At 38.8% G+C, this 21,138-nt stretch overlaps 2 protein-coding genes across 2 annotated transcripts in view; one reads left to right on the top strand and one right to left on the bottom strand.

The window, feature by feature from the left end:
* LOC134673478 (serine/threonine-protein kinase D1) overlaps positions 1-21,138 on the bottom strand; it is a 107,229-nt gene that overhangs the window by 58,625 nt on the left and 27,466 nt on the right. The gene's annotated exons all lie outside the window — the stretch shown is intronic.
* Positions 431-18,969, top strand: LOC134673649 (uncharacterized). Its single transcript, XM_063531651.1, has 12 exons — positions 431-488; positions 11,981-12,123; positions 12,240-12,550; positions 12,887-13,099; positions 13,189-13,983; positions 14,116-14,205; positions 14,330-14,489; positions 15,733-16,167; positions 17,014-17,228; positions 17,307-18,002; positions 18,119-18,370; positions 18,799-18,969. Exons 1-12 carry the CDS (start codon positions 440-442, stop codon positions 18,965-18,967), a joined length of 3,528 nt encoding a protein of 1,175 aa, XP_063387721.1. The 5' UTR covers positions 431-439; the 3' UTR covers positions 18,968-18,969.

A 21,138-nucleotide genomic window follows, 5' to 3' on the forward strand; every position in this document is an offset into this window, starting at 1 on the left:
CTCAACGAACTTTAAACGGATCAAGAAACGCTAGAAGTTAATTTTGTGACCTGTTGTTTTATGTTTAATTTCCGACACAATGGTAGAGAAGACTCCTATTGAATTATGTAGTGTAGATGCCTGTGGTATTTACATTTGGGTACAGGGCAAAAAGCCTTCAGAGGCGTAAGTTTCCACTCCGTCAAGGCTGCACGAGCAGCGCGCGCTTGTGTTGACTGTTGACGCTACTCGCGCGTATAACGTGCTGTCGGTCCGAGTACGGACCAAGCTAATTTCCAGATTTACAATGACAAAAAGTGGAGATGTCAGCATGTCAAATTTCTATGAAGAATGAGGTTTGTTATGGCGCTTGGTCACTTCGTCAATACAGAGTGAGGTTGGTCCGAGTATATATTGGGGCGGCGGTGGGCGCTCGCCTCAGTGCCCGCTGGCGAGCGACATGGAGCTACACGTGCGGTGCGCGCTCACGGTGCTGGCGGCGTGTTGCGGTGAGTTACCTACTGCTGCGGCTTGTGGGGATTTTTGACGGTTCGGACTTAGAGCGTGACGCCGTTGTGACAAATATCGTGCCGCAAGAAAGTGAAAATTTTTGACAAGATGACAAATGTGATTTTGAAAGATTATTTTGATAAGTATATGGCTATTACCTATTGGTATAGAAACTTGTTTTGATATTTAAGCTGATAATAAATAATAATAAGAAATACGCCATGTTTCTATAGATAATATCAAATTCATAATATATTTATTTCATAAATTGATATTACAGAGAGGCAGTACAGTGATCCCCACTCTAGGCTTAGCCTGTGACGTGGGGACCTTAGCGAAATATTACTGTTCACATACTAAACTCTTAAATAATCTAAAAATCAAGACAAATATATCAGTACCTACCTCAATGATACTCATTACCTGAGTCCTAAATTATTATTCGTTTTTATGACGATATGCTAAAAGCATAAAAAGTAGTTTGCTTAATGATAGCGTAAAGTATGTGTAAAATTAAGAGTCATGATTGCCGCATCTGAATAATTAGAAGGCCGAAATGTCAACCGGTTGAATAAAAAAAGTAAAGTTTAAAAGTCAATAATATCAATAAATTGCAACGATAAGTGATATCAGTTAAATATAAGTTGAGTGCAAGTCGTCGGGCAGATGTAAACAAAGATAATCACCGGGTGCAAGCATGCGTATGCGCTCGTAGCGCCGTAGCCGCGTAGAGGGTGCTACGAACCTTGCGCAAACGCAATGAAAGCTGACAGACAATGCTACGCGTGTTGATGTCATACGTATTTCTTTTCATGTCTTTTCATGTCTGTGATGTCCTAAATCTAAAGTGGCTAACTCAGGGCCCGATTCGGATTTTGAAATAGACATCTATCAGATATCTTTTAGACATCACCAAGATACGATAACGATATGTTTAAGATCTAACCTGTCAAATTTGACATTTGCGCGATTCTGGAGATACTTTAGAACGATTTCCACAGGATATGACTTAGAGATCCAATTCACATCTAATAGATATCTTACTCTATCTAACGTAAAAGTCACATTGGTTGCCCGAATTGCGCTGCAAAAGAGAACTAGTTGATATCTAAACTATAACGTATCTAGAATGGATCTAGTACGTGTCGTCTCTTGTGAATATCTTAAAGTTCGAATACGGCAGTCATTTTAGATTACCTTTATTTACGTATTGGTTTGGACTTTGGTTATAGTATTCGCTAAGTGTTAATAGGCCAAGCAATAAGAAGTTATAGAGGGAAATGCTAGGAACACAATTTTTGACTCCGTAGCTTTGTTTGGACTAGTTAGGAGGTGAACATATCAAAAGTCCCCGGCCGTAGCCCCGGTGCTGGGGGGTAGAGGGGGGAAAGAAGGTCTCATTTTTCGGTTTTTCACTTATATCTTGGAAACTTTGCGTCTTAACGACATGACTACTAAAACAAACCAAAAGCTGATAAAATTTGTTACAAGTTTTATTCAGTCAAGTTTTTCGATATCTTTAATAGTTTTTGAGATTTCCGCTCTTGAAAGTTTATTTAAGGCTTTCAATTTTATCTTGATATCTTCATTAGTGAAGCTCTTAGGCCGTGTTTGGTATCATTTTCGTATAAGTCGGGGGTGCTGAATTCATTTTTGGTATCACATTGACACCATTCCTAAGAAAAAACATGTAAACTTTAAACAAATATCTTTTTTTTTAATTCCTCTTCACGCTTAAACCGCTCAACCGATTTAATTGAAATTTGGTGTACAGATATTTCGAGTCCCAAGACAGGACATAAGATACTTTTTATCTCAATAATCATCCTTTAAAGTTGTGAAATGGAGTATGGGGGGAATTCAATTTCGTCGACGAAACTGTATTCCTGAGGTTAATACTGCTTAAGGTAAGGTTTGAAGTCATGTTTGCTATCATTTTCATCTAAATCACAGATGTATACCACCCCAAATTTCATCTAAACCGGTTCAGCGGTTATTGACTCTCCATACAAACTTCCACCCCACTTTTCACACCCTCAAAAGATGTTTTTGGTTATAAAAACTATCTTATGTCCTTTGTCGAGACTGAAACTATTTCTATACCAAATTTCAACGAAATTGGTTCAGCTGTTTAAGCGTGAAGACGGATTTAAAAAAATATGTTTTTTTAAATTTTGGTTTTACTTCGAAATAGTGTCAATGTGATACCATAAATGAATTTAGCACCCCCGATTTATACGAAAATGATACCAAACATGGCCTAACAGCTTCACTGATGTAGATATCAAGATAAAATTAAAATCCCTAAATAAACTTTCAAGAGCGGGTATCTCAAAAACTATTCAAGATATCGAAAAACTTGACTGGATAAAACTTGTAACTAATTTTATCAGCTTTCGGTTTGTCTTAGTAGTCATGTCGCTAAGACGCAAAGTTTCCAAGATATCAATGAAAAACCGAAAAATTCGACCTTCTTACCCCCCTCTACCCCCCAGCACCGGGGCTACAGCCGGGGACTTTTGATATGTTCACCTCCTAACTAGTCCAAACAAAGTTACGGAGTCAAAAATTGTGTTCCTAGCATTTCCCTCTACAACGTTTTTTAAGCATTCATTTCCTGACCTATAAGGACAGTTTGTTAGTTGTGCGGCCAAACAAGTTGTTTTTGTTTGGCGATCTATATAGTCATATGCCTTATGGGAATATAGTTCAGAGCCGGAAACCGCTACCAACTTTTAGTATGTTGTTGGGCATGGCATTGGGTCTCCAAAACTGCCGGGAGACGGCGGCGCCGGCCATCTACTTCAGCGGAATGACGTCATCAAAATGACTCCCGCTTCGTTGCGAATATTGCATACTGCACCCAAACTATGCATAGCACATACACGTGTGGGGTATTAAATGAAAGCCAATTAAATAAACTATATTTTATTTGTACAAAGTGTATGAAAATATGCAACAGTTTCAGAGAAATTTACAAAATAATAAAAATTACGTAAAAAAATATTCGATTATTTGGGTTTTACAACCAAACCAAAAGTCGGACGATAAAGCAATGTACTACAACATTAAAGATGACGTCTCAAGCCATACACTGATATCAATAAAATCAAAATTGGACCAAATATGTGGAAATTATGCATCAAAATGTAGATATTTGCCCATACAAATGCATAAAAGTTAAAAAAATCCAAATTGGTCATTTTCAGGATAATCCGCATAAGCTTCTAGTATGTTATTAGCAATATGACCTGGATTCTAAAACTGCCGGGAGACCATCTTTATTGTCCCCCAGTCACGAATTATGACGTCATACAAATAATCACTGCCGAATTTCGTAAAATGTAAATTATAGCTATACTATGAGTCACACATACATGTGTGTTACATGTAATGAAAGGTTATTAAATTTAGTATGATTCACCTAAACATTATTTGTAAAAAAAATGTACGGTTTAAGAGCTAGAAACAAAGAAATACCACTTTTTATGGAAAAAGTAGATGTATATCAATTTTATAGCTAAACTAAAATCGTCAATAAAACGTTGCATATGACATTTAAAAAACCAGTTATTCAACTATACATCACAGTTTAAATTTTACATTTTCGATAAAACCGGCCAAGTGCGAGTCGGACTCGCACACGAAGGGTTCCGTACCATTATCTAAAAAAACGGTCACCCATCCAAGTACTGACCCCACCCGACGTTGCTTAACTTCGGTCAAAAATGACGTTTGTTGTATGGGAGCCCCACTTAAATCTTTATTTTATTATGTTTTTAGTATTTGTTGTTATAGCGGCAACAGAAATACGTCAACTGTGAAAATATCAGCTGTCTAGCTATCACGGTTCGTGAGATACAGCCTGGTGACGGACGGACGGACGGACGGACGGACAGCGGAGTCTTAGTAATAGGATCCCGTTTTACCCTTTGGGTACGGAACCCTAAAAACAAAATTTCCTAAAGAAACTCCTATGAAACAAACAAAATTTAAAAAGACATCAACGCGTGCCGACTGAACCTCATTCACTTTGATTACTATACAACACCTTATCTTAAGTACCTACTATTTAAGACTAATGCCTTGAGCATAATAACGAGGACCATCAGCATTCATCAAATCGCGCCGCACCGCGGTCACAACGAGATCGCTTACATAGGACACTTCTATGGGCATCAAAGGATTGATTGAGCCGCCTCGCGCCGCGTCCCGTCGTTTCGCTTCGGGATCGCGCGATGTTCGCCTACATAAGACGCTGCGTAAGCAAGATCCATATTTATTAAAAAACTTTCAACTTTCAAGATTCTTACAGATTCTGTCAAACAACATCCCATTTGACAGTATCTGTCAACAATAATACTTAAGTAATTTTATTTTGTACTTAACCATGACAAAATATGATCTTACACTAAATTTGACAAAAAAACTGTCAAATTTGACAGTTTGACAGATCATGTCAATATACACTGGGACACTATAACATGTCACTTTGTACCAAATATTCCCATACGAAACCCAAAAAGTCGCCCAAAAATATATAAGCACAGCGATCACTGGGGCTGCAAGTGCGTTGCCGGCCCTTAAGATGAGAAATGCAGTCTACAAAAAATTACCCAACTTTGACATTTAGTACTAAACTATGACAAAATATAATACTTTACACTAAATTTGACAAAAACGAACAAATTTGACAGTTTGACAGATTATGTCAATATACATTATGCCATGTTGTACTAAATATTACCATACACATAAATGCATGTATATAAGTAGCGTACACGAAGAGAGGCCTATAGGTCAGCAGTGGGCGACTGAAAGCGAAAATGATGATGATGATGATTACCATATAATTACCTATTCTATTCTATTCTATTCAATAATAATATTTAATTAATTTTATTTTGTACTTAATCATGACAAAATATGATCTTACACTAAATTTGACAAAAACTGTCAAATTTGACAGTTTGACAGATCATGTCAATATACACTGGGACACTGTAACATGTCCCTTTGTACCAAATATTCCCATACGAAACCCAAAAACTCGCCCAAAAATACATACGCACAGCGATCACTGGGGCTGCAAGTGCGTTGCCGGCCCTTAAGATGAGAAATGCAGTCTACAAAAAATTACCCAACATTGACATTTAGTACTAAACTATGACAAAATATAATACTCTACCCTAAATTTGACAAAAAAAAACAAATTTGACAGTTTGACAGATTATGTCAATATACATTATGCCATGTCACTTTGTACTAAATATTACCATACACATAAATGCATGTATATAAGTGGCGTACACGAAGAGAGGCCTATAGGTCAGCAGTGGGCGACTGAAAGCGAAAATGATGATGATGATGATTACCATATAATTACCTATTCTATTCTATTCTATTCTATTCAATAATAATATTTAAGTAATTTTATTTTGTACTTAACCATGACAAAATATGATCTTACACTAAATTTGACAAAAACTGTCAAATTTGACAGTTTGACAGATCATGTCAATATACACTGGGACACTGTAACATGTCCCTTTGTACCAAATATTCCCATACGAAACCCAAAAACTCGCCCAAAAATACATAAGCACAGCGATCACTGGGGCTGCAAGTGCGTTGCCGGCCCTTAAGATGAGAAATGCAGTCTACAAAAAATTACCCAACATTGACATTTAGTACTAAACTATGACAAAATATAATACTTTACACTAAATTTGACAAAAAAAAACAAATTTGACAGTTTGACAGATTATGTCAATATACATTATGCCATGTCACTTACTAAATATTACCATACACATTAATGCATGTATATAAGTGGCGTACACGAAGAGAGGCCTATACTCAGCAGTGGGCGACTGAAAGCGAAAATGATGATGATGATGATGATGATGATGATGATGATGATGATGATTACCATATAAATCATGACCCGAACTTACTAACCCGAAATTACAAAAAAAAAATTAATCTATGGAAAACGGTCAAGTGCGAGTCGGATTTCAATATATCCATACAAAAAGGTCATCAGCGCCTGATGGAGTTAATAGCAAAGTTTTTTCGTAAATTCGTACCTTCAGAACGATATATCTCGAAAACGGTAAGAGATAAAGCAAAATGGACTTCAGTTTTGAGCTGACGTTAGTACAAAATACTAAACGATTAATGCATTTCCGTATACATAGACCTTTTTTGGGACCGATTTGAACAAAAAAAAAATCAAAAAATTAAAAATAAAAATTTGACCCGGGTCTAAAATCTTTATTTTTAGAGCTAGAGAGATGAAAAAAAAACCGTTTCTGTAAAATTTTAATATCTTTTGTTCAACCCCAAATCCAACCATATAGTCTTGTAACTTTAATTAAAAAAAAAATAACTTTGGTCAAAAATCACGTTTGTTGTATGGGAGCCCCATTTAAATCTTTATTTTATTCTGTTTTTAGTATTTGTTGTTATAGCGGCAACAGAAATACATAATCTGTGAAAATTTCAACTGTCTAGCTATCACGGTTCGTGAGATACAGCCTGGTGACAGACGGACGGACGGACAGCGAAGTCTTAGTAATAGGGTCCCGTTTTACCCTTTGGGTACGGAACCCTAAAAACTGTGGAAGTTGTGGAAAAAAAACTAAAGCGCGCCAACAATTCTACCTTAATGCGCTCATATTATGCAAAGAATAGTTCTAATTATCGAGTATTAAATGAATGAACATTACATAAAATACATGAAAACGACATTTTTGAATGGAACCATAATTAAAAAAATAATAATTTACTTGATAAGTAAGCAAAATACTGTTTCTTTAAGTGCATAATCTCCTCCTTTCAAAGTCGGTTAAAATGTAGCTTTTGTGACCTGGGCTACAAAGACAAATAAATTGACACCTCATTTATCATAATCAGATCAGTTGTTTCATGTAAAAAATACATAATTACATACGTAGACAGCAGTTCCTGCTGTAGTCGCGGTAAATATTAATATGAAATAGACTCTTACGCTACATTATTAGAGAAATGTAAAGTTACATGCCAGTAAGTAGGTACATGCCTAATACAAAATGCCTTGTCGAGGTAAATGCCATATCAGTTCACTTAATGCGATACATAATTATATATTTAAGCCTCGATTAGCCTTATACATACATACATCACTGGCTCAGTGACCCAAAGCAAAGAGGATCTTGGCCTCTGACACAAAAGAGCGTCACTCTGCCCTATTCTGCGCCACTTCGCGCCAGTTGGATATTCTTATAAAAGTGGAATCTTGAGTGGTGCAAGGGTTTCAAGGCTGAGCTGAGAAGGCTGGCAGAATTTTCCCTCTGATCCTCCGAAATACAGGTCACCCCTCTGGTCCTTCGAAGCCTCCATAAGGCATCTTGCTAACTCATTGAGGCGACGCCCGCTAGGCCTGCTAACATCTAGGGCCTGAGGGTTTCAACGTTTGATGCCAAGCCACGCCAGGCCATAATAGTAAAGGTCTAATTATTGAATTTTAATTTTTTGTCCGACTACGGCAGAATTTGCTATCTATGCGTGCATGTGTAGGTACCGTTTGCATGAAACTACTGAACTGATTTTGATAAATTAGGTGTCAATTTATTTGTCTTTGTAGCCCAGGTCACAAAAGCTACATTTTAACCGACTTTGAAAGGAGGAGATTATGCACTTAAAGAAACAGTATTTTGCTTACTTATCAAGTAAATTATTATTTTTTTAATTATGGTTCCATTCAAAAATGTCGTTTTCATGTATTTTATGTAATGTTCATTCATTTAATACTCGATAATTAGAACTATTCTTTGCATAATATGAGCGCATTAAGGTAGAATTGTTGGCGCGCTTTAGTTTTTTTTCCACAACTTCCACAGTTTTTATCGAAAATGTAAAATGTAAACTGTGATGTATAGTTGAATAACTGGTTTTTTAAATGTTATATGCAACGTTTTATTGACGATTTTAGTTTAGCTATAAAATTGATATACATCTACTTTTTCCATAAAAAGTGGTATTTCTTTGTTTCCAGCTCTTAAACCGTACATTTTTTTACAAATAATGTTTAGGTGAATCATACTAAATTTAATAACCTTTTATTACATGTAACACACATGTATGTGTGACTCATAGTATAGCTATAATTTACATTTTACGAAATTCGGCAGTGATTATTTGTATGACGTCATAATTCGTGACTGGGGGACAATAAAGATGGTCTCCCGGCAGTTTTAGAATCCAGGTCATATTGCTAATAACATACTAGAAGCTTATGCGGATTATCCTGAAAATGACCAATTTGGATTTTTTTTACTTTTATGCATTTGTATGGGCAAATATCTACATTTTGATGCATAATTTCCACATATTTGGTCCAATTTTGATTTTATTGATATCAGTGTATGGCTTGAGACGTCATCTTTAATGTTGTAGTACATTGCTTTATCGTCCGACTTTTGGTTTGGTTGTAAAACCCAAATAATCGAATATTTTTTTACATAATTGTTATTATTTTGTAAATTTCTCTGAAACTGTTGCATATTTTGATACACTTTGTATAAATAAAATATAGTTTATTTAATTGGCTTTCATTTAATACCCCACACGTGTATGTGCTATGCATAGTTTGGGTGCAGTATGCAATATTCGCAACGAAGCGGGAGTCATTTTGATGACGTCATTCCGCTGAAGTAGATGGCCGGCGCCGCCGTCTCCCGGCAGTTTTGGAGACCCAATGCCATGCCCAACAACATACTAAAAGTTGGTAGCGGTTTCCGGCTCTGAACTATCTCTGCGATCGTTTCCCATAAGGCATGGCACTAATAAATACCAGCAAGGACAACTAGAGGCCGAGTGGTCGCTACATTGTAACCTGCGTGGGCGATTATAAAGAAAGTTCATTTCCAAAGGTCGTGTAGAAAATTTACTAGTGCCAGAGGTAAAAAATGTATAGAGAATAGAGATGGGGGCGAGATACTTTACATACCTATTATGTGCGTCAAACGTGTTATAAGGTCAACTTTCCTTTTTTGTAGACACTGTTATTGATAACCCTATCATTGGCAATGAAGAAACGAGCTTGTTATTTTTGGGTTACGGGTTTAGTTTTTGACACGCTCATAGATTTTTCAGACATATGTATCCTATGGCGGCAATCATTCCAATAACGAACGGTCTAATAGCAAAAATCTTGTGAGTCCTGCTATACGAGTATTATCGGATCAAATGTTAAACGCAGAAGGCGATAGCCTTTCTTAGGCCCCGCGGCAGCTTGAAATACTACACGAAACATAATAAAATATATCGTGTAATGATTTATATTTTTATCAATGATACTTAGCGAGATAATATGACGTGTCTGCGTTGCCTAACACCGATATGCAGATTACGATTATAAATATTTAAGATATGCTTCTATTGTTAGATTTGTTAGGGACATACTTATCACTTCGTATGTAGTAACTAATAAATAAAACTGGAATTTATCTCCACCACTCAATCTATTTTATTATTCATTTACGACTAACTGTTTATTTATTATATATTTTAGGCATTTGTAATAATGAGAATCATTATATGCGAAATAGTCACAATATTTTTAGCGGCGTCCAATGGAACAAGTATGAATTAAAGATGACTGGTTTAGATTACATTTACATGTTTTATGAGTTCATTGCCTGTGTTCATGCTATCGAATACACATCGCCATTGTAGACTCTATTTCAATGAAATAACGATTACAAGTACCTAGTCACCCAAGTGTATCTTTGACCCTCTTTGTGACAGATACAGTATCGGCCAATAATTGTTTAAAAGGATCACTAAATATCTTTGGGATAAGTATTTAAGCGTTCTAAAAATATATTAAATCTTTATTCATAAACATTATTGGTAGGTACATTCAATGTGAATCCTAAAATCTAGTTAACAATACAATACAACACACAATACAATAGTAGTTATTAGTTAGTTAGTTAGTATTTAAGTAGAATCGAATATATTGAACGATAAACGACGACGACGATTTTTTTTAATATGAGCCATGCCAATTATTTTAATAAATTGTACAGTATCGGATCTTAGATAAGTATAGACAGACAAGGCTTCGCCATACAATACTTTTTTTAACGTTTCTGTCAATTATTATATTTAATGCAGCCTATCTCATCGTTGTAAATAAGGACTGCTGTGATAAGATGTCTAATACAAAACTCAGTCTCAAGTTAGTTACCACATTACGGCCAACACATCGGATAGCAGCGAGGTAAACAAGCACACGACCCGAGGTTCAGTGACACGCCCTATAAATAATAACAGCGGCTAATAATTGCGACATCTGAAAACAATCCGCGCGTCACAGATAGCGTCTCGTAAGAATAACATCGGCCCACGCCGACCCGACCCGCCCTTATCCAGGCACGTGTATGACGGCTTATATATGTCGGCGGCCGATCGTAAGATCAGGCATATCGTGAAACGTGAAAATCTTTAACTCGTTCCCTGAGTCGACGGAGCCCCGCGTAGCGGGGCTCCTATTTCTGGGCAGTTTGCCCTTCGGGCATCTGAAGCAACCTAACGAACCTATCCTACCTATTTATTGGTTTAATGTAACTATGGTCAAAACATTACACAGGAACATTACGATCTGCCTGATCTTACGATCGGCCGACGACATATACATTTTAAAAATATTATGCTAGCATCATATAAATTTCAAGGCTTATCTGTTAACTATGACTCGTCATACTAATGAAATAGTGCCACCGAGACTCAAAAATGTGTCCGGGATAGCGTTGGCAAGCCATCGTGTAAACTTATGAACGCATGAGCATTTGAATGTATAAACAAATATTCCATAAATCGGCTTGTGCTCTATGAAAACTATGTAAATTGCAGAAGTTAGAATTGCTTTAAAAATGGTGATTTCCAAGGTTTTGTTTTCTATATTTATCTGCATGTGTACTCTTGTTCATCGCATCGTTTCCGGAATATCCTGACGCTGTTATGTAATAACTGTACTCGCTTTCATTTCCTGTTGCGATGATCATATGAGCGCATAATCTGTCGATTGAGGGCACGCCTCAGCTGCAGGGCCGCACGCAGGGAACCGGCCAGCTTCGTAACGTGCGACCTAAATAAATCTGCACGGTCAGATCACGCGAGCGCATTCATTTATTTCATCTTGACCTAAATTGCAGACCAATTGCATACTTAGTGCAGTGTAAGGCGATGAAACTCGTGAAAAGGTGGACTACAATGATTGTTCAAACTATGACACTAGTACATTTTAGCAAGTGCCAGTGTATGTCAAAATTATAGTCTTGATAACGACATTGATTGAAAAAAGATAGTATTGTATTTGTAATAATGAGAAAAAAGGGAATAGGCTGGAGCATTAATAAGGAACTAATCACTGTCTCCAATAGTGTTCCAGTTCTTGTGAAGATATTATGTATATTAAATTTCATCATGATATCCATTCCAGCATGGAGCGCTTCCGCGCAGGAGCCCGTGTGGGCGGACACCGAGGCGGGGAGGGTGTGCGGCGGCTACGACCCCAATGGTGACTACGCTTACTTCCTCGCCGTACCTTACGCCAAGCAGCCTCTCGGTGAACTCCGCTTTCAGGTAAACTTTATCCATGGGAATTTAGCGCTCTTTAAAGACAAAACATTTTGATTTGATAGACCTGACTGTTAACAAAGTAAATTGAAGCCTTTCACGATTCGTTTATAAAATTTCAGGAACTGCAGCGTCCGGATCCATGGACAGAATGCCGGCCCGCGACCGAAGAGGGCCCTATTTGTCCCCAGCGGGACCTTTTCTATGGGCCAATCATGCATCCCCGCGGTCAGAGTGAGGAGTGCATCCACGCCAATATCTACGTCCCTCTGAAGTCGTTGCCCTGCAGAGCGCGCGGCGAGAGTCGTCCGCTGCTGCCGGTGCTGGTGTATGTGCACGGTGGAGGCTTCGGCTTCGGCTCGGGAGACCCGGACGCACACGGCCCGCAGTACCTCGTCAAAGAGAATGTTGTCGTCATTACGTTTAATTACAGGTGAGGTTTCCAAAGATTGACCTGAGGGACGACGCCTAGATAAGTGATAAAGTAATTAAACCCTGAAACGTGTGAAAGGTTTCTTCTGTATATGCTTTGGATCATCGGAAGCTTGTTACGAGCAGAGACTTAGCACGAGACCAATACCGCTGGAGATAGTATGTATACGTCGCGGCTTAATGAGGGCCGTTTCCACCTCTGGGATTCCTTAGGACTAGCAACATGCTCTGTGTATTAGAAAGTCTTATTTAGATAACACTCGTCCTTTATGAAAAGGTGTATAATAGTTTTAAACATCTAACGAGCTAACTAGAAACCTAATTATTTCATTTACAGGGTTGGAGCTTTCGGTTTCCTGTCCCTTAACTCGTCGAGTGTCCCCGGCAACGCTGGTCTCCGGGATATGGTGACGCTGCTGCGCTGGGTGCAGCGCAACGCCGAGGCCTTCGGTGGCAACCCCCACGACGTCACGCTGGCCGGACAGAGCGCCGGCGCTTCCTCCGTCCATCTGCTCTCACTTTCTCAAGCAGCAAAGGGACTTTTCAAGAGGTAAACCTCAAATATTGATTGATAGAAAAGGATACAGAAAATTGACAATAATGCACTAGAGGATACTAAATGACACCCCTTTATTGCAGAGCCATTGCGATGAGTGGTGAAGGATCAAGAAATTTTTTCACGTCATCGCCAGCTTACGCGCAAACAGTATCGGAGTTATTCCTCGGTTATCTAGGCATCAACAGTACTGATCCCGAAGAGGTGCACCAAAAGCTTATTGTTCTTCCGCTGGAGCAGATCATTCAAGCCGAAATACAGATTCAGGACTACACGGGTCTCCTCACATTCAGTCCCGTGGTCGAATCCGAACACCCGGGGGTTAATATAATCTTGGACAATGACCCGGAAGTGTTACAAGCGCAAGGTCGAGGCAAAGATATCCCCTTCATAATTGGCTTCACAAACGCAGAATGCGAAACATTTAGACCACGATTTGAACAGATCGACATTGTCGAAAGGATTAAAAAGACGCCTTCAGTGGTGGTGCCCTTAGGGGTTACTTACACGACCCCGCCAGCGGAGCTTCCTAATAAAATTGCGAGCATTCAAGAGGAATACTTTAGTGAATCGTTGGATATGGAGGCGTTTTTGAGCTACTGTACAGAAGCTCACTTCATATATCCGGCGCTGAAACTGGCAAAGACGAGAGCCGCCAACAAGGGAGCCCCTGTATTCTTGTACCGGTTCGCGTATAACGCGGACAACAGCGTGTACAAGAAAGCGCTCAATCTGACGTACTTTGGCGCCGGCCACTCGGAGGACCTCACCTTCGTGTTCCGAGCCAATCACGCGCTGGGAGATACGATCGAGTCGGCCGCAGACAGTGACATGGTTACGAAAATGACGGCGTGCTTCACTCACTTCATGCGACATGGGTGAGTACTTTCAACCTTATGCTAAGGGCTCAGAGGAGCAAGCGAATAAGCGATTCTTGCAAATGATGATGAGACAGCGTATCTATTGAAAAGTTTATTTAACTGTGCATAATCTAACGTATTTAATTCTAGTAAACCAACGAAGAACGTCGAATACAACGCAGACAATAGCATGTTCACGAAAATGTCCAAGTTATTCTACGCTAGCTTCATACCATACAGGTGAGTTAGTCGCCAAAGCGTTCAGAAAAAGCATTGAAAACACAAATCGTAGCTAGAAAATAATTGAATCTGCTTTTTAATAACAGATCTTGAACTTAAGTAAATGTAAATTATTTATTTCCAGTAAACCAATGACGAACGTCAACGGCTGGCGGCCGGTGTCGGCGGCGGAAGTAACGGATAAGTACGCCCCGTACAACAACATAGTCAACTACGAGGAGGCCGACCAGTGGCCGAAATACCAGAGGGTAACCAAGTTCTTCGACAGCATTTACGAGACCAGCTGAACCAGACCAACGCCCGTGTCGGTCCTATGAACTTTAATTGATTCAGTTAACAGATCTATAGAATAGAACAAATGAGAAGCACTCATTATAAGTATTGTGTTATGTGGTGGACTGTCTGTGTGAAATGGATAATTATTATGATTGTTAAGCTATTAGGTACTAAGTAAACTTACAAACACGCTAGATAGATTTTATACTGTTTTTATTTAAGTAAATAAGGAAGCTACCATCATTAGCCGTAAAAGTGCATAAATTCATTCATAATTTCTCCATACAATTTCGCAGGTTACTGACCTCACTGTACATGGGAAGCCCTTACAAATATCGGAAATCGAGCTTTCGTCTATTTGACATTATTCGCTGATGACAAGCTATGATTTTCGTATCGGAAACTGACATAAATATATACCTGCCTAAATAATAAATTGTGTATGTAGAACGTATTCTTAATATAATAAATAAAAGGTAATCGTAACCCTTAATTAACAGACCAACCACAATGAAGCTTGATCCAGTGACGTGTATTATAGGTACGTTGCGTTTTTGCCATACAATTTGCTGTGTATATGTATGGTGCGTCAGAGCAGCGGTGTGGCATATTTCGATGGATCAGTTGATATAACTAGGGCATGTTTTTATGCTTTTGCTAGCAAGTTATTTAAATCGAAGTAAAAAGTGGGGAAAAGCTTTAATGTAGTCTAGATAAGTATCTTTTCAGAAGAATGAGGAGGAATATTAAAAAGAAAAGTACAATAATTGACATCAATGATTGGTTTGGCTAGAACAGATGGTTGTTTCATTTGTCTGTGACTCGGAAGGGAAGGTAAACGGAGGATGGTATCGACTGAAAACTATTTGTAATTATAAGATGAGCGGTGAGATAAATAAATGTTTTCTTTTGAAATTGAAGTTTTACTAATGCACTGGATAGACTTGGATAGAGTAAAAAGTACTACATGAAAGTTGCGTGGGTGGACGTGACTGTACCCCCTAAAGAAGGATGCTTGGTGCTTTGAGACACTAATTGAAACTAAGAATATCTCTATACATATAGCGGTCAATTGAAAACTACATTGATCTAGACTTTAGCGTAAGTACAAGTCTAGTGCACTAACATACTGTAATGAATTATTTAACAGTCAAAATATGATTTTAAAATGAAAATTGCTATAGACGCATAGATTGCGATTACTAATGGTAGTGTAGTTGTTGCAAAAATTACTTTTAATGAACATATTTTCATTTAGCACCCGACCCGAATACAAAGCTTGCTTTCGTTAGCCAACTGTACACACCTATTGCAAACTATGCAGGCGGGATAGAATTAAATCATTCCCAGGACACGCACCGGTGGCTCACTGTGGACGCACGATGCGTTGCAGCGATAATCGCCCGTCGCTTATTGAATACTGACAGTTCCACAATAAAAGCTAATTGCTCAAGCAGTAATAGAAAAAATTTGCAACAAAGTATTCGCAACGAGCCCAGTAACATTCTAGTGTTCGGTAAGGTGTGGGATATGTTCAGTTTGTTGGTGTTGACGTGTTTGGTGGTGAGGAGCGAGCAGAATGTGGTGCAGACGGCGCAGGGGATGCTGCGGGGCGAGGCTGGGGACGGGGTCGTGTCATACCGCGGGATCCCGTACGGCACGCTCCGGGGAGATACCAGGTTTAAGGTTCGGTAAAAAAAAGGGTTTTAATAAACCGGTTGCCCAATTTCAGACGAGAAATACTAATTAAAAACTCACTGCAATGACTGCCATAATCCATAATATAACTAGTCCGACAAGAAATAGTAGAAAATTATTGACGGTGCCACTTCCTGTCACATTTTTGACGTAAAATGCTTAAACATGGCAACAATTCAATATGGAATATTGTTAGTTCCATTTTTACTGTTTTATGTCGCACTATAAGTCAGGTTTCAAGTGATACTAGACATAAATTAATTTTTAGAAATAATTATGTCCAACCAGAAATAATATGACTGAGGTGATTAGAGAAACCAATTTAAACAAGTTCCGAATGTAAGTATGGACGTATATTAATTTCAAACGTATTATGTAAAATAAATTATAACTTTACTGTATCAAACCAGAAGACAATATTAATAATACTATGACCCTGAATTTGTTTTTTTTTACCTTTGTCTAAACTTGTTTTGTTCACATTGTTTATACAGATGTTCCAATTTATTAAATTTAATCCAAACGTAACCAAAATGAATCATTTACTTCAACTAAATATGAATTGGTAATTAGTACCCAAACCTCTTCAAGGTGATACAACGGCAGATGAACATGAAATGATATGATTCGCAGCAGCATGGGGGAAAACTATGCTGTGCTGATGTGATGGGGGAAGCCGCGGAATAGGTTGCTTTCAATTCTTTCGCACAAGGCGGACTGAGGGCTCGAGATTGATAACAGGCGGACATAATGTTTCTAGGCATTTTCTACCAATCAACCATAGGTGATTGAGATAAATCGGATTCCAACTTTCGATACATTAATATTTTTCAGCTTGCCGGTCTGGCTCCGTCATGGGCCGGGCTCCGCGAGTCGGAGAAGCCGACGTGTTCGGCGTCGTCGGCGGAGCACTGCCTGCAGCTGGACGTGCACGTGCCCACGGCGGGCGCGCCCTGGCCCGTGCTGGCGTGGGTGGCCGGCGGCGGCGGGCCCTACCACCCCGGCCTGCTGGTGCGGCAGGGGGTCCTGGTGGTCGTCATACACCACAGGTGACTGAGGCTGGGCGTTTCTACGACGGCCGTCGACATTTCTACCGTTGACTTTAACTAACTTTAATACTATTTCAGATTAGGTCCAGTGGGGTTTCTCTGCACGAAGGAGGAACAGATACCGGGTAACGCCGGTGCAAAGGATGTGGTGTCAGCGCTGAGATGGGTGCGGGACAACATCGTGGCGTTCAGAGGAAACCCTGCGAATGTATTAGTGGGCGGGCAGGGCTTCGGGGCTGCGATCGTCGAGGGACTGACAATTAGTCCTATGGCTGAGGGCCTGTTCCACGGAGCTATTATGCAAAGCGGGACGATATTAAGCCCTTGGGCCTTTAATTACGACTCGACTGAACGCGCCCTCATGCTTGGAAAATTATATACCGGCAGTGACGCGATCGCGTCATATTTAATCAAAGCTAATGACGTCGATTTAGCAGACAAGGCTGACAAGCTCAACTTGCCTTATTACCCCTTCGGAATGTGTGCAGAGAAAGCTTTTAAGAGGGAAGAGAGATTTATTTCTGAGCCGCCGTTCGATTCGCTGTCGAATCACAAAGCACGAAGCGTTCCGATGATTATAGGGTTCAACAGCGAGGAAGGATACGTCTTTGCGGCAATGTTGAAAGCATTGCGAATATTGAAGAGGATGGTCAAAAATTTTAATATTTTACTTCCGGAAGAATTGAAGAATTTGAACGACAGAGAATTAAAGCGAATTAAAGAGATTTACTTTGCTGGCAAAGTTAATATGTCCGACGTTCTCGCATATCATAGGTGAGCAAAAACAAAGCCTATAATACAGCAAAAAAAAAATTAAAACAGCGATAATACATATATTATTCTTCCAGTTCTGTACCAATCAGGTCTTAACTGATTGCAAATATTTCCAGAGACGCGTACTTCGTAAGCCACGTGCACCGCAGCGCGCGGTTACACGCCGCGTCCGCGCCGGTGTACTTCTACCAGTTCTCACACTCCGGCGCATGGGGCGTGGAACCCGAGCGAGGGATCCCCAAGACCGGGGCTGCCCATGGAGATGAACTGGCTTTACTGTTCCCAGATAAGGGCCAGGAGTTGGAAGGGGAGGATGGAGAGGTGCAACGCTCGATGGTCCGGCTTTGGACTAACTTTGTCAAGTATTTGTGAGTATCTGAATTGTACTACCGGTTCTTACACTACACTGGTGTGTTGAACCGTGAACGAGGAGCCTGAGGGGTTTCTAAGACCGATGCTGCTCACAGAAACGAACGGAGTAGCCTAATTCTAATTACCCCGAGTTGCTGCTTGTTCTCAATTTACACACCACACACACACACATTTAATTTATTTTATTTTTTTATTTATTTAGGTTTAGTTGTATATTTTGTTAAATAATTAAAAATTTAAATAAACAAGAAAAAAATTTACACACTGAACTTTCATATGGAGCTACATAAAACATGTGTTGTCCAATAAAAATACGTTTGATATTTTAAAACTACTTAGTTACTTACACAGTCTTGTAAGGAAAAGTCTGAATCGTTTCCCCGTTCCTCCATAATTAATGATGATTTTATTATGTTGGTTTAAGGCAACCAACGCGCGACGAATCGCCTCGCTGGGAGGCAAGCACCGACAACCTTCTAGACATAACTGCCGGCAGCACAACCATGCGGCCCTTCCCACACTCCCGGGCCTGTCGTCTCTGGGACGACCTCTACGAGCGGCACTACTACAACAGGCTACGGAACAATGGCTAGGATTCTAATTAGAGGGCTACGAAGTGTACGCTCGGCGCTGACGCCGGCCGCTAATACATTAAAATTTGTTTTAATCAATGTATGGCGGCGGCGGTAAAATCAACCCATCAAAAACATAAATGTAAAAAAAGGAGAGCCAAGTTCAATACAAAAATTATGCTTGGCTGTGGGGTTCGCCGCAAAAAGAATGGAGATTTAAATGAGTGCCAAAGTTCTATGCAAAATCCAAATATGTATTTATAGGAACAAAATAACATTATAAACAAGTATTAAACTCTATTTCTTTGCTTTATTGGATACCTATAACAATTGCTGTTATTTAAAAAAAATGCGAGATCTTAAAGCAGGTTAGATTTGACTTGGCCAGTTTTCATTACATCAGTCATTTTATAAAGTTATTCTACATATATATTTTGTAATTCTGATAAAAACTGGCCAAGCCAAATCTAACCTACTTTAAGATCTCACATTTTTTTTAAATAACAGCAATTGTTATAGGTATCCAATAAAGCAAAGAAATAGAGTTTAATACTTGTTTATAATGTTATTTTGTTCCTATAAATACATATTTGGATTTTGCATAGAACTTGGCACTCATTTAAATCTCCATTCTTTTTGCGGCGAACCCCACAGCCAAGCATAATTTTTGTATTGAACTTGGCTCTCCTTTTTTACATTTATGTTTTTGATGGGATATCAATACTTTTTGTAAAGAAAACTAGGCAGGTATTGAGATTTAATGTTTTTTCTTGTGTTTCCGCTGCATGTTTTTTACTTCTGTTCTTTGTATTAATTATGTGGTGCCGCGCGCCGCCAACGATACACCGTTGGCCGGTTGTTTAGCGCGTATTACAGGTTTTTTGTATGGGGACCCCCCATATTTTTTAACTTTTTTTATTTTTAGATTTTTTCCTACGCTTACACACAATTACCGAGCTGGATTCCAAATTTCATCCTTCTAGGTCATCTGGAAGTAGGTTAGGTTTAGGTACTATATGTCAGTCACAATAAAAAAGAAATTTGTATGGGAACCCCCCCTATTTATTAACTTTTTTTTGTTTTTAGATTTTTTCCTACTCTTACACGCAATAACCGAGCTGGATTCCAAATTTCATCCTTCTAGGTCATCTGGAAGTAGGTTAGGTTTAGGTACTTATATGTCAGTCACAATAAAAAATGGTTTTTTTGTATGGGGACCCCCCCTATTTTATAACTTTTTTTAATTTTTAGATTTTTTCCTACGCTTTCACACAATAACTGAGCTGGATTCCAAATTTCATCCTTCTAGGTCATCTGGAAGTAGGTTAGGTTTAGGTACTTATATGTCAGTCACAATAAAAAATGGTTTTTTTGTATGGGGACCCCCCCCTATTTTATAACTTTTTTTAATTTTTAGATTTTTTCCTACGCTTTCACACAATAACTGAGCTGGATTCCAAATTTCATCCTTCTAGGTCATCTGGAAGTAGGTTAGGTTTAGGTACTATAGGTATGTCAGTCAGTCTTAAAATTTACGACTTTTTGACCTTCATATCTTTATAACCGTTTGAGCTAGCTTCATGAAATTTGGGCTTCTAGATGTCCTTATGGATATAATTAAACACACGTAGTTTTATGTGTTTACGTTAAAGATGTTTTGAGTTATAGAAAGAAGGGTCAAAAGTGGCACCAAGTGGTTCGTGTAATATTACACTTGGCGCTGGCTAGCCAGTTCCTTTGCTTGAACTTGGCTTGACACGCTGCCGCGTGTCTAGATCTACGAGTATGTATCGAGCGTGCTATGCGTCGGTCAGTTAACAGTGCTGCTGCACACCGCTATAGATGCTACACACCTTTATTTTGATACGAGAAGAATTTAAGAACATCTTCGGCACATAGTACCGTCTTTATATGACGTGATTGATTGTTAATTCTATTTTTAGTATATGGTTACTATTATTGTAAATTGTTTTAGTAATAAACTCACGTGTTTTCCTTGGTTTCATTACGGTATGTGATGATGATGTTATATTTCTTACCTGTAACAATAAAAAAATTATTAAATATTTGGTTTATTACCCAAACACAACCATATTGTCATACTAGTTACATAACTAACAAAACCTTATACAAGTAATGATTGTCAATTAAAGCTTTATCCTTAATCTAGGCACCAGGAAAATGTTTGTGTT

Source organism: Cydia fagiglandana, chromosome 18, assembly GCF_963556715.1.
Source record: "Cydia fagiglandana chromosome 18, ilCydFagi1.1, whole genome shotgun sequence".
Classification (NCBI taxonomy): Eukaryota; Metazoa; Arthropoda; class Insecta; order Lepidoptera; family Tortricidae; genus Cydia; species Cydia fagiglandana.